Source organism: Cinclus cinclus, chromosome 3, assembly GCF_963662255.1.
Source record: "Cinclus cinclus chromosome 3, bCinCin1.1, whole genome shotgun sequence".
Lineage (NCBI taxonomy): Eukaryota > Metazoa > Chordata > Aves > Passeriformes > Cinclidae > Cinclus > Cinclus cinclus.
Window position 1 is genome coordinate 68417755 of NC_085048.1, and position 15006 is coordinate 68432760.

The 15006-nt window shown below is 39.7% G+C and overlaps 1 protein-coding gene across 1 annotated transcript; it reads right to left on the bottom strand.

The window, feature by feature from the left end:
- Positions 1–405: 405 nt before the first annotated feature.
- On the bottom strand, positions 406–14025 carry EDARADD (EDAR associated via death domain). The gene is made up of 6 exons (XM_062489001.1): positions 13995–14025; positions 9802–9863; positions 8530–8569; positions 5528–5616; positions 2703–2748; positions 406–782 (listed from the first exon to the last, which is right to left on the bottom strand). The coding sequence occupies exons 1-6, from the start codon at positions 14023–14025 to the stop codon at positions 406–408; spliced, it is 645 nt and encodes a 214-aa protein (XP_062344985.1).
- Positions 14026–15006: the final 981 nt, after the last annotated feature.

Sequence of the window (15006 nt, forward strand, 5' to 3'; positions counted from 1 at the left end):
GAACATACAAAATTGTGGAAGAGCTACCGGTAAGGCCAAGAGGCTTGCCTTCTAACTGTGACTTTCCCAATAGCAACAGCACACAACTGATATGGTTTACAACTGCTGCAGTAAAACAAGTGATCTGGCCTTTTCAATTCTCTTCTGTTTAGGAAGGCTGTGAACAGCAGCAAAGAAACTGAAGGTATTTGCAGACTCAAGAACACACCCTGGATGATTCCAACCACTTTTGGAAGGTTATCTTTGCAACCCTGAGGGCATAAAGCTTATATTTTTGTATACAGTAGATAAAGATTACACAGTACACAAACCCTCAGTACAGGCTTTCCCTCTCTTGCAAGGGAAACTTCCAAAGTTTAGTGGTAGCTAGCATTTAACACATACAGACTAACAACTTTCTCTGACCTAGAAGTCATTCTGATAAGTTCTGTTCCCTCTCTTGGGCCATTCCTCCTCCACCCATTTCAGCAGCACTTTAACAACATCAATTCTCTTATAAAATTTACAGAGATCAATCAGCTGCTCCACAGTCCGGTCACTATTCCGTAGCAAGAATTCCAAGGTGGGACTTTGGGGCTTTTGTTCAAGGAAACACAATTCATCATAAGTCATCCCCCACTTGCTTGCTAAATTTCTCCAGTTTTTCACTGTTGGATGGCAGGGATCCAGCTTTAGCCTCACTGTGTACAACAAGTCCTCATCATTGAGCATGTCACTGATGGTTGGTGCACGGAATAAGCACAAGGAGCAGGTGACATTTTCCTTGCAGGTTTTCTTGAGATCTGCAGTGAAAACCATTACATGGAAAGAAATTAGGATCTATTGCTGTGGTATCACCAGGAACAAAAAGTTAAAAGCATAAAGGGTTGAGAAGTATAATGTTACTTTGAATTGCTTCTGAAAAAGTTGGAACAGTGATATGCAATGCCTCTCCTCATGAAGCACTCATGAAATTAGCTTTCTAAAACTTCACTCTTCACTACACTCCAATCAAAAGAGCTTTAATCGGAAGGCAGTAATTTTGAAAGTAACATATTTATACTTTTATAGAAAAGACATAGGATGCAATGCATTGTGTGAGCTAGAATAGTCCTCTTTTTGCTTTTGGAACAATGTCATTTCCTTGAATCTGCCATAACGCCCACTTACATCACCAACAGGATTATGTATGCAATCCATGCATCTTGTGTACATGTGTTGTAGAATGAAGGAAAAGGTTTTCCATTTCTGATTTGCTGCCTTTATAACAACATGAAATACATGCACCAGGAGAATCTCTGCTGACAGATCCAAACACAACTAACATCCAGTATTTTCACACAATGAAAAAGTAGATATGTTCCTTTGCTTTGTAAAGACTCTTGCAATAAAAAAATCCCTATTTTACTAACAAAGCCTATTTTAAATGTACATAATGAAAAGGAATAAAGTACATACTCCTCCATGTGCAAGAAAAACAAAAATACTAAGTTGCTGGAAAGAGGTGGCGATATGCTCTAAAATCTGCATCAAATACTGAATATTGCCATTTGGAAATCTCCTACACACCACAGTCAGTATCAGTATTGTCAAATTGTGTGAAAATTCCAGAATATAATATCTGCATGCATGCTGTATTTTATTTTTAAAGAAAGAATAGGCTATTGCTAGTTTTGCAACACTGCTCATCAGATTGCTTTTTTAGCAGGCCAAAGACAACTTCTGAAGTTTTCAACAAGTTTGGACGTGCAGCAACAACACTGCTGCAGACACATAACATCATACAAATGCTTAGATTAATATTTCCTTCTTAAAGGAAAATATTTCTGGTGACATCTTAGCTCACAGGTATTCCACAGGCCTTGCAGCTGTTCTCCACAGGAATATGTATGTTAACTCTTCTGTTCTTCTTGTGCACCATAAATTCTTGCTGAAGTGAGACAAAGCTTTCTTGCTTCATTCATACCAACCTTTACTTATACAAACAAGGCAAAATGAATACAATCAAATTTCTGTCTGAGCTTAGAGGCCAGGAGAGCACCCTATCTGAATTTCATCTTATTTACTCTGGCAGGGTTGCCAGGGTAGGTTTTGTCCTCCAATAGAAACAGGGAAGAAGGGGTAAAGAAAACACCTCTGTAAAAGGGCACAGATACAAGTAAACAAAACTGAGCTAACATTCTTTTTGTGCTTTACCATCTGGAAGACTATCAAAGGCATCATAAAGAATCCTAATTTTCTAAGGTGCCCCTGTGTTAGATGCTGACAACCACCACCCAACTAATTGCATGATCCTAATGCTACCTGATAGGACAAGCTTCTTTACTAATAGGAAACTCTCAGTTTCTTACTGTTAGACTAAGAGAACTGTATATCATACACACACACCCCTCCCAAGCAGATCTCACACAATGATGTTATGCACTCACAGCCTACTGCCAGGTTCTGCTCTCTATTGACAGCTATTTACACATCACTTCCAAAGGCAGGGGCACTAAATGTATTTGGAAAGCCCAACTTGCATATTTTGTATGGTCTGCATCATTGATCACCATCCTCTTAGAACAAAGGGGAAGCTGTAAATGACACTGGTAATGAAATGAGCTCCATAAGCACTAATTATCTAGGCAGTTCTTTGTTATGACAAATATCAGTTTTTAAAAAAACACTTTCAAATAAAACCTAGGTATAAAATATGGAGAACAATAAAGCTGACATATTACCTGAAAGTGATTTATCAGTATGGTTTTGTGTGTCTTTGTCTTCTGGCTACAAAGCAGAAAACAAATATAAAGTCAAATTAAAACAATGTAATTGAACACCAGAATAAGTATTTGAATAATTTACAACCAGCAGGAGATTACTTAGAAGAGTCCCAAGCTACTTGTAAATTCAGACAGGGAAAACACATTTAGTTCTGAGGAACTGCTAACACTCTGCAGTCTTTTCAGGCAGCATTTCCACATTTTGGCTCATAAAACTGCCCTGTTGGTGTTGCATGGACTGAGCAACAGCATCTTTATTAATGATATGGTACAGCACTGCATCTTTTGACTAACCCTCTTAAACACCTGACAGTTATTTAACAATTCATATGGTTTGATTAAAAAGATTTTTAAAATGTTTTGCAATGTAAAACCCAAGAATTTTGCCTGTAGCAAGCAGCAGTAAGGGACTGTTTTGTTGATCTAGGCAAAGTGGAGAACTTTTTTTTTTTTACAAACTTCTTTATGCACACAGGAAGCTTTTATGGACAACAGGTGGACATGAACAGTTTTGTGGCTCATATCTAACCCTCCTCCTATTTGAAGATAACATTCCCTCAATGGTGTTTCGTCTGCTAATTAAACAGAATGAGATTGCTTAGCAGCCCGAGACTGTAGCACACGTTGTAACATTTAAATTCTACTACTTAGCAACCTCTAAAAACTGGAAGGACAGCCCCTTGATTGTAGAACTGGGGGGAAACTGCAGCTGCCCTTACTCTAACTATGCAGGTGTGGAGCCAGGTGAAATAGCTTTCTTCTGTTGAGGATTTAAAGATGAAAGTAGAAGGGGATTTTCCCCTTAGATAGCTGCAATGAAGTACTGTTGATCTTTTTGTATTGTGTCATTCTTCCAAAACTGTAACAGCAGGCTTCTTAATTTTGCAGGTTGTGCATACAAACAAAAGTCAATATATGGATAACAATTTAGTGTAATATGATACTCTAGTCCTACCTGCTAGCCTTCTTTACTAAGAAATCCACTAAAAATAGAATACATGCAGTTTCAGTTGCTGTGGTGAACTTGCATACGTTCATAATCTAATTATAAAGAAGGTGAAATCTCTCCAAAATATTTACAGACTTTGTTAAGAAAGGAAAAATTTGCATACTGTTTTCAGTATTTCTTTACTCCCAAAAACTGCAAGACCACGCATGCAACATCAAAATGTCTGCTCTCTGCTCAAGAGAGATCTTATACTGTCCATGCCAATTGCAAGTGGATAAGCCCTACCATTATCTTCTACTAGTTTACTTTTCTACAGTGATAACTTTATCTGGACAGCACTTTTTTAAAAACAAACTCAGCCTTCATGGCAACGTGTGAGCACCCAAATTTAAAAAAAAAATTAAATCTGAAGTTTCTGATTATAGTAATTGTCTCCACTCCCACAGATTCCTTTAAAAGGCAGTATGTTACTACTGAGCCTCAAGGAGCAAATTCCCATTAGGGTAACTCCTTGGGGAGAATGAGGAACTTCCCAGGACAGCTCAGCCTTGTCAGAGATAAAAAATAAGCAAACAAAAAAAAAAAAGCAAACAAACAAACAAAAAAATATATATACTGTTCACTTAACTGCTGTCCTGACCTTCATTTCCCAGACTTTATCAATTCCTTAAAGTTCAAACCTTATTGTGAAAGCCAGTGTCCAAGTGCCCTTATGTCATTATACATGCCTTATGAGGCATAAAAGATAAGAGTGGGTAGTACTGCAAAAAGTACAAAGAAAAGCAGCAATACTTACCTGTGCCATACATCTGTTTACAAAATTCATATTTTTACTGATCAGTCATTATCCAATTTATCAAGTCAGATGCACTCAGATTTATTCAAGATCATTTTCTTGTAATGTAATTGCAATAAGAAAATGTAGTTTTACTGCCAGGGAAATGAAGGCATTCAGCAAGAATATTTTTTGCCCACAAGGTGGTCTAATCAAAGCCATAAACTTATGTACAGTCTGAAGGTAAGCAGAAAGTTTTCCAGTTCTGTGGAACCACCCTAATACACTGAATTATCTTTATAGTGATTCTAAGAAGCCAATAAATGCTCTCTTCTTGATGATGGGAAGGAACAGTTACCTCCATCATCTGTGAAATGCATACCAAACCCATGTTTGTTTCTGATGGAATTCAGCTGGGACTCTGGCATTAGGAACTCCTTTTAATTCTTCTTCTTGCTGGATAATGCTCATTCATTTCTCTTCTCCAAGTTTTCTGCTCAACCCAAAGAGAATCAATTTGAAATTCAGAAAATAACATTCACTTGAAAGATGATAACCATGGAGCATGGGAGTCACTCAGCATTGCCCTTCCTACGGCAATGTAAGATTTCACAAAAATTGGACAGTGTTTCAACTATGGGAAAAGCAGTGTCCCAAAATCAAAGCAAAACATTCTAATGCCTTCCTAAGGGCAAAATATAGGATTCCTTACTTCTTCACTTCTTCTCTGCCTGGCTTTATTTTCAACAGGTAATGTTTTCACTAGAAGATGCATGCATGACAAAGCTTTAACTCTTTGGTGGCTCTTCTTCAGAACATCTATACATCGATCAAAACCTATTTAAACTAAAAAGTACATGTTAATGATAAAATAATCTCTTTTGTTGCTCTTCTCCACAAAAGCTCCCTTCACTGAACTCTTGAAAAGAAAGCAAATTTCTGGTCTGTTTTACTGAATAATTTTGTGCTCTCCAGATATAGTCTGAAAATATACTTATTTGTTAATGTACTTAATTAACAGCAGTAACTTAGTTCACATTCAAGTATCATTTTTCTTACCTGTTGGATTAGGCCAGAATCTGATGTAAGGGTCTTGATGTTCACAGATGCAATTTCCAAAGTAACTTGATCTGTTAGGTATTCCTCATCTAAGGCAAAGAGTGTGAAATACTGATCTTCCATTCACACACAGATTTCAATAGTAAGACTACAAACATAAATTATAGTATAGATGTCTAACATACAAAATTTAACTCCATATCATGATCAAACACTGTGAATTGCTAGATTAAAAATCAAAAATGTTAAATCAGCAGAGTCTGTACAATCATGCGGAGCATGACTGTGAGAAGAAATATAATCTTGCAGAGATTAGAGTAGCAGCTGTTTTCTAAACAAACATTGCACTGTTTTTAAAGCAAGAGTAATGTTGCTCTTTCAGAAAGCTGACTACAGAATATTAACTGAACCAATAAAACCAAGTAGGCTGAAGATGTCACAAATCGCTCTAATTTTTGTTTTGCTTTTCTCATCACACACAAAATGACTGTTAAAATAAGTACTGCTTAAATATTTACCTTTTATTCTGCCCCTTTGTGAACTGGACTCATTCTACTGATTTCTACTACACAGGAATTTGCTGAAGCACTGAAATAATCAATTTCAAAGTGTGTTTATCAACAGCCCTGGGAGTCCACTGAAAAGCACAGCATTCCCTAGTACAGCACAAACTCTATTAACCTTTCAAGCATCACTTCAGCCCTCAGAATGGGATACAAAGGACACACAAACCCTTTGTGAACCTTGTGCAAATGGACAAATTTCACTCTGCATGATTAGTAAGGTCCTCCTCATCAAACTACTTTCATAATTCCCCTGAACCAGGTGCAGACCAACCATTAACACAAGCTTAAAAAGGGGTATATTCTACACGTTTTTACACCCAAGAACACTCCATGGGGGTGACTACATTTGTAGCCCTGGTATGTTTCCTTTTGTTGTTTGTTTAGTGGCAAGATCTGGTTGAAGAACCTCTATTATCTTTATGAATCATTACATAACAGAAAGAAGCAATATTTTCTTAACTCACTCAAGAACTTGATCTGAATCAAAGAATTCATCCTTATACTTGCAAGAAAAAGAAAATTAAAAAACATTATTCTCAAATTCTTCTGGTTTTATAAGACTGTTGAAAGATATTTCATCCCCAGTAATGTCAATATTTAGTAGAGGATCATCATTATTCTTTATCACTGTAGGTCCAGAGACAATAACAAAAAAAAAAAAAACCCAAAAGAAAACAAAGTCTGTCTGAAAATACAGAGCATGGGCAACAAAACTGTGGAAATAATATGTGTGAAATTTGTTCTATATTTGAGTGGAAATAGAATTTCTATCAAATCATGATAAACACTAAGGCAACCTCTACAATATAAAGTGCCCCCTCAACTCCATTTTACTTCATTATCAGTAAAGGGTGCCAAGAACTTCAATAAGCTATGGCTCCAAAATGGCCAATTAATTATCTGACCAATGAAAGCAACAGTGTCGCCAATGTATTCATCTGTTCAAACATGAAATCTGAAACAAACATAATTGTGTGATACACAGAATCAGAGCGGCACATCTGTTACAATTTTTTAGTTGACAGACTCATACTTCTAAGTTTATATTTTTAATAGAAATAACTACAAAAAGCTATTCTCAGAGAAAGAATTAAACTCATAGAAATTAACAAAATACTAATAGGTATTTGTATCACATTCAACTTCAAAGGGGAAAGCTATATTAGTAATTACATCTTTTTACACTTAGTAGAAGCAAAAATTAAAACTAAATATAAATCAAGAGCTCTTCCTTTTTACAGAAAGTGCTGACCTTTGTACTTACACGTTAGCTTTCCTTCTTAAATGAGGTGCATTTAGAATATGCAATTTTGAATTTCAAACCCTGAAAATTTTGTAATTTAGGAATTTATCTAATTAATTTTGAGGAGGATGTAATGTCAGAGGTGAAATAAAAAGAAGTGGACATGGAAAAGAATGTTCTAGTGTCATTGGTTTGGTGCTGATAAACAATTCTGAAGGACCAAAGGACCAAACCACCTGCCTGCAAATAAACAGAAACTAGCTTATGACTTCAAATAGTCTTCATCTCACATTATTCTTCCCTGTTGAGCAGCACTTCTGAAGAATACTCATTTCTTCTGTCTTTCTCAAGCCCCAGAATAATCTCCAACTTTTCTTTAACTCCAGTGGTACACTGCTCCCACTCCTTAGAAGTTTCCACTGTGACAAGCCTGGTTTCTTGTGTCAGTCCCACTGCAGATCTGCTGTGCAACACAGGATGGAGAACACACTATCTATAGGGTGCTCTTCAACCAAGCCCCTGCCCTGGACAAAATTCAATGGCGGAGCCTGGGATGACAGCAAAAAACCCACCCCACACGTCAAGGAAATATAAGGAGGATATTCACACTGTAATCCATGTCTTTTTCTTCAGAACCTGCACTCCCTCACTCCATTTTCAGCAAAGAGAGGCAGGAACTTGTGCAGAGTGGACCTAACAGTAGATTCCCCAGTAGATGGTATTAACACCTGCTGAAGGTAAAAGATGGCATGAAGAGTTGACTCGTTATAAGGTTGGGAATGCAGTCAGAGGCAAAAGACCTGAAAGGTATTTCTTGACTGTATTTCTAACATCATCAAGGCACTGGTAGTCCCTACAAAGTCACCATCTAACATTATGGTGTCTCTACCATCTGTTGTCTGAACTCTATGTTTCAATGGCACCACTGTATTTGCCTTTCAGATCGAGAACCCAGGTCTTCTGATGATAGTTTTAGAGTTACTTTTAGATCAAAACTAATCTTGGGAAGGAGATTGCAAAAGTTAGATATAACCACCAAACTAACCTTGAAAGTAAAGAGGGCATTACATTTAAAACATAAATATCTAACAAAAAGTATTAATAGTTCAATCTGTTGTGTAACAGCACTGGTTTTATTGCAGATGGCAGCACAGATCAATGATATCTGAATAGACAGAATTCACAATACTTACCTTTAGGTACTCCTGTGTCTTGGACAGGATATTTTTCAGTCTGTCAAAAAAAGGCAAGAAACACAGATGTTTGCTATTTTGAGTGTAATTGTGCTGGGGAAAGAGTATTTATGTACTCTTTCTTTATGTACTTTCATAAGTGCATAATTATAGCTGTACCTCTCAAGTTGCTACTAGTTGATCTGTTCACCATCAGACACATCAACACTATTTCTTGGGAACTGAGATGTTACTAACCCTACTGATTAGCACATGAAGTAACAGAGATTGCTGCTTTGCTACTGTATTTTAAAGCTATTTTTAGAGAAAAAGGAAAGAAAAAGTTTAGGAAAGAAATTTTGTACTGAAAGATAATCCTGAAAAGGTAATGCATACCACAAGGAACAGACATAACTGCAAATTCTCTTTTAGCAGATTAAGCTTTTAATAAAATGTTACTGCATTGAAAGAAAAAGAAATAATTTCCCCTTCTGCTCTAAACTTACATAGCTGATTAAGATGCAATAGGAAACTATTATTACTGAGTTTAAGGAGAAAGCTACTGATTCCCAGGCATGACATAACTTACTATTACATCTGAAATTTACCTCCTTCCCTATGGCCCTCACCCATACATGAAAGTAGGTGTGCCTTTTACAGAAAGCCGAGTTTTAAAAGGTTTTCCCAGAATTTCGTATTACTTTTACTCCCACCTCAGCAGGAGGCTGGGATGTTTGAGATCCCGACACAAGCGGTGCTCGTGTGCCAGCGAGCACCACACGAGCACCAGAGGGCGCGGCTCGGTCCCTCCCGAGGCTCAGCCGGGCCGGCCTAAGGCACCGCCGCTCCCGGATCCTACCCTTCCATGACTTCAAATCAGCTACAGGAAGTAGTAACAGCTTAGTACTGTTGAAATTTTAAGCCCTAGGTGGATTTTTTAATCCGTCCAAACTGTGTAGAGAGAAGAACGTCAGCACCAATTTTTTTCTCAGTTGTTGGGGCTTTTTTAAATTAAAGGGATGGCACTGCCACAGCCTTTGGAGGTTATCCCATGGACAGCTCAGCTGATAATACCATCCAGTTCAGCTGATGCATCTGTTGGCATTTTTACTTACACTTTTACTGCACAGGTTAGTAAATTAAAGTTTGCCTGTGCAGTCATACAGATAAGCAAAATCTTGTATATAAACTCACAGTTTGAGTTAGCATCCTTGAATGTTTTTTCTCACTGTGGCATTACATAACCATAGAGAGCTATAATGATTTCGACTGCACTAGACCAGAAGCACATACCATTGTTAAGGAAAGAGTGCTTGGATCCGTATCCTCCACTGGCTCTTTTGCTGCATGATCTGCTGGAAAAGAGAAAACTTTATCACTGCATAATCAAAGTATTTCTGCCAATTCATATTTTGCTTTTTTGTCTGACCAAGATAAAACACAACTATGCAGCCATTACATGCATTATGTCATATTTCCACAAGGAAAAATGACAAACTGGAAAACATCGGAACTATTAGCACAGAGATGAGAAACTACATGTAATAAGGATAACCAGCTCTAACCTAACAACAGATAGACTTCAATTAAAATCCTAAACTCCTCAGTGAAAAAAAAAACCACAAAACATGTCAGCAATAAATAATAAAATTCAGTAAATTTTCTAAAAGCTAAGTTCTGTTCTCCTATTGACAGCATTCCATTTTTTTCTCAAAAAAATGATTCAAACAGGAAATGAACATACCCACTACAACAAAAATTAATACTACCATGAACACCAGATTACAATAGAAAATTGAAAATACTAATTTAAAAAATATTGGAGCAAAATACTAATTATTTGTATACAAGAGAACAGTAAAATTCAACTATATTGATATCAAGAAAAAAAAAATACATCTTCAAAGTACCTACAGGTGACTCATGAAATGTTAACCCCTCTGCATCAATGGCTAAATTGACAAATACTAGTGGGATACTGACCACAAGTGCACAGAGAATCTGAAACAAATCTCACACAGAAGTCCGGATTCACAGAACTACTCCTGTAATTTAACATCATCCTGCCATATTTTTCAGCAACCTCTTCTGCTGATAAGTATAAATGTTTTCAAAATTTGAAAAATAGTTTAAATTATGTGGTAAGATCTTAATTCTTGTCGCTCTTACTCTTAAAGTCATTTACTGCAAGTACACATTAAGTTTTCAGCTGCAAACAGCAAGACATGATTGTAATCAGTATTCGGCGATTACCTTCTTTGGAATATAAAAATCAGTAGATTTAGAACAGTCACAGAAATTAAATGCAAAGCACATATAAACACTGAGCCTCAAAACAGAGGTTACACAGACACCATTTCAACCAGCTCAAATTTAGCATAGTTGCTTATTTGGGGATCCACTCCTACAAATCCACTCAATACAACAGAACAAGCTGAAGCACTAACAAATGCAATAGATCACAATAAACTGAAAATAAAAAAGGTAGCAGCAGTGGGACAGAGTTGTTCACCCTCCTGCTTCTGTAAGGCACACCACCAGCAGCAGTTCCTGGGTGTCCCTGAGATTCCAGGTAAAGCCAGAGCCGCCAGGAAATCCCCAGGCATTGTCCAGGCCGGTGGCACGTGATCAGAGAGGTATATGGCAAAGGCTGAGCACACTGAATGTTTTAAAAGGGCAGGGGCCTATGAAATTGCAGTTGAGCATTGTTCACACTGCAAATTAGGAAGCCATATGCAGAAGAGGAAAACAAACAAACAAATGAAACCCCCCCCATGTTCTTGTCATGTGTATTTTTTGGTAAATACTAAATCCCTGCCCCAGAAACACGGTATTTACAAAATGTTCTGGATAAAACCTGCCCTGATACCAACAGTCAGCACAAACTCTAAATGTAGAGAGGCTGAGAGTCACTGGAACATGGGAAAATACAGCAAACTGCCATAAAACACTGCTTGAGGGTAGGGCCAAAAACAGAGGCTCCTAGTGGAAACTGCAGTGGAAAGCTGCAGAGAAACTGGGCAAAAAAGCCCAGTAAAGGAAAGCTGTAAAACAAGGAGGCCAAAGAAAGGCTCTAGGGAAGAAGGCCAGCCCAGGCATCCCTAGTCTCACTGTTTTTCCACTCAAAGCCAGTGGCAAACATGTACCTTACTGTTGGTTTATTTTGGAGGACTTTCAGCTCCTCCTCACAGATTCCTAGATGAATTTTTAAAAATAAACAATCAAAAACAAAGCAACTAGCCAAACAAACAAAACAACCCCCAGAACTTTCTTTTTCCCATGTAAGAGGAGCCTTGAGGAAGAAGAAGGCAGACCTCATAGAAGGTCCATGCCTTGGTGAACCTCACTGACTACTGTAGCTATGGTAAGGGCTCTGTCCTTTATTCTCTGTTACATGTCTATGACACCAGCATGGTATATTTTGCCACTGGTAACTTACTTTCCACAATCCAGAGGGAAGTACTGAAAAAAATGGAGAAGCTCCAAGAATACAGGCATTTGAAACAAGGACTTGACAGACCCAAGGGTTTCTCTACAAGAGGTGATAGGGTACAAGGGTGATGGGGTACCTCTCATTCCTGTTTTCTAGGTCTCATACATAAACACAATCATGGGAATTTGCATCTTTCTTGCTTAGCATCCACCCTGAAAAGTATTTAAAACTGTATTTCATTTCCTATACCTCAACTGCATCCCTTTATTTAATAGTTCTTTATGAAAAATAGTAATTTCCATTGTTTTGTTTAGGTTGCAGAGCACTACCAAGTCCCCAGTTTTTTTATAAGTGGGATGTATGTGTATGAATATTTGTACCTAAGATTAAAGACTCCACATATTGGGCTGCAGATAATTCACCAGGGTCTTGTTGACCACTCTGGAAACCACAGACCTAGTATTTCATTGTGAATAAGGCAATTTGAATGTCCTTTCGCTCTTCCCCACATGCATCTGCCCCAGCATTCCACAGCTCATGTCATAGAGCTGGACACAGGTGCACTAAGCAGTAGGGAGGAAAGTTCTGTGATTATCTCAGTTTTGCATGCTGAAAGGCCAACAGGAACTGCGGGGATCATCTGACTGACTGATTTCATGGTTCCTTTGACAGACAGCTTCATAACAACATTACCTGGGATCCCTCACAAAATCACTACCACCATACTCGCCCCGACAGGATACAGACACTGGACCACATTTACTTCCCCACATTTCTGCTGGGAGCCACAAGTGAGTTGACTCAGATGGACATAAATCAGCATGTGCACATGGACTCAGACAGACAAATCACGTTCAGTGGTTGCTCCTGAGGTTCATTTCTGCCACGCAGTGCCTGCATTCTGCTCAGCAGCTGCCACAGCCCTCCCAGGGCTGACCCAGTATGACCAGTCTGCAAGAAGAGCAGCAGACTTGTACCAACGCCCACCTTTTCTCTCTGTTTAATGCTGCTACTATAATGGGGATGTAGTGCTCTGCACCTACCACTGCAGTTTTGCTGCTTTTCACCCTTGCATTGGAAAGAAATCTGAAAGCGAGTTTTACAGACCTCAGCATTTTGATCTTTAAGCAGGAAGGGGGGTCACAAAGCACCAGGTAGCAGAGACAGTATTCCCCTCTGTTACGGTTTTTTTCTCTGCACTAGTGTCTTAACATCATTAGTAGTGAGTGAAGCACCTAAGATCGGCTACAGTTACATAGTTCAACCATTCACCAAGATCTTTTTCACACCAAGGCCGGGCATACACATTAATAGTTTAACTTAGCACAACTCAAACAAGTAATCGTTCTAAAACTAATGTTGCTCATAGAGATGAACTCTTCGACTGAACCCAAATAAAAAATGTTGCTTTGACTAGGGGCGCATTAATTTCAGAGTTGAATAGGAGGAGAAGATATGGCAAATTATACAAGAATACTCAGTACCCTGAAAAGCCCAAGTTCATTGGCACTTGCGCATTCTTGCTTACTGTTAACTATTCAAAACTTTGTCCCTGTCTGAGCAGACAGGTATGGCAAAATCTGTGATGCTGGCACACTACAGGTGAGGTGCTTAAAAGTCATTTGTACCATTACCATTACTATGTAAGTTAATGCGTGCGGACTTCGCAGCCACGCGAGCTCTAGGCTAAGAAAACGTCTTTTAAAAAGTTATTTTGAACATGCTGTTAAACTACCGCAAACTAACTTAGACGCTAAATACTGGAGCAGGCTTGACAAGACAAGTTAGACTAAATCACATCAGCAGAGCGCATGATAAATTATTACCGTACTTTACTAGCGAGGGCGGAGGGGGAAGGGAGCAACTTAAAAACTCTTTCCAGCCCGGCCGAGACTACACTCCTCACCTGGCTCCCAGGAGCCGCGGCCCCGGGTCTGCCCGGCCCGGGATGAGCGCCGCGGGCCGCACCCCGCGCATCGCCCGTCCCGGACCCCCGCGGGCCCCTCCGGGCACCCCCTCCCGCCCGCCCGGCTCCCCGCGGCGCCGGCCTCACCTGGGGGCAGCGGGTCCTGCGGAGCGGCCATGGGGCGCGGCGGGTCCCGGGGCGAGGAACGCGACGTGCCCGGAACCGCCGCCCCGCCGCGCCGCCCCCTTCCTGCGCCGCCCCGCCGCAGGTAGGGCGCTCCCGGCAGCGAAGGAGCCGGGCAGGTCGGTCCCACCCGTGGCCGTCCCGGGCGCGACGCCCGCCGAGGTAGAAAGCGAGTCCGCCGGGAGCCCGCACTTCCCAGCGGGGAATACCGCGCTCCCGCGGATACGTCGGGTAAATCCTCCGTGCGGGAGGTGCTCCCCTGAGTGAAAATGCCGTGTTCAGCCGAGACCACGGGCACGGGGCGCACATACCGCTCGTCAAGTATGCTAGTCCGGATCTAAAAGTGAGCTACTGCAGCAATATGAAATCAAGTGCTCGCTCTCCTGTTCTTGAGGACATTTGCGAGCTTCAGTCACTGCCTTCGACAGAGAAAGGCGGTCTCCATTACTGCTTAAGGTGCATTTGCGGGTGGCCCGACGTGTACGAGCAGCGTTTACAAACGCAGGTACTGCAGAGCTACGATCATAAACTGCACTCTGCTTTCTCACAGATATTTAAAATTCGTCCTCTTATGCTACAGGCACATCCGATACCATGACGAAGTCAAATCTTTGGATGTAACTGCTTTGGAATCCCACTGTCATCTCTGGCAAATTCTCTCATTTACAATGTAAAGTAATACAGGTTTCTCAGATGGAGCACATGAAAATACTCTCTAAATAAGAAATATTATGTATTGCTAATTAGTGTGCAATACAAGAAAAAGAAGCTGGCACAGCTAAATTTGCCATTATAAAGATCACCTTTGTGAGCCACCTTTTTGAGAGGTAAATTTACAGATATTCTGTTCTCTTACACTGGGAGAGCTCCAATTCCAACTGGCTTACACTGGCATAACTAAAAGTAGCCTTTGGTCCATTAAACATTAAAAATTAAGTGATTTTCCATGGATTATTTTTCATCTCCTGTGCATGTT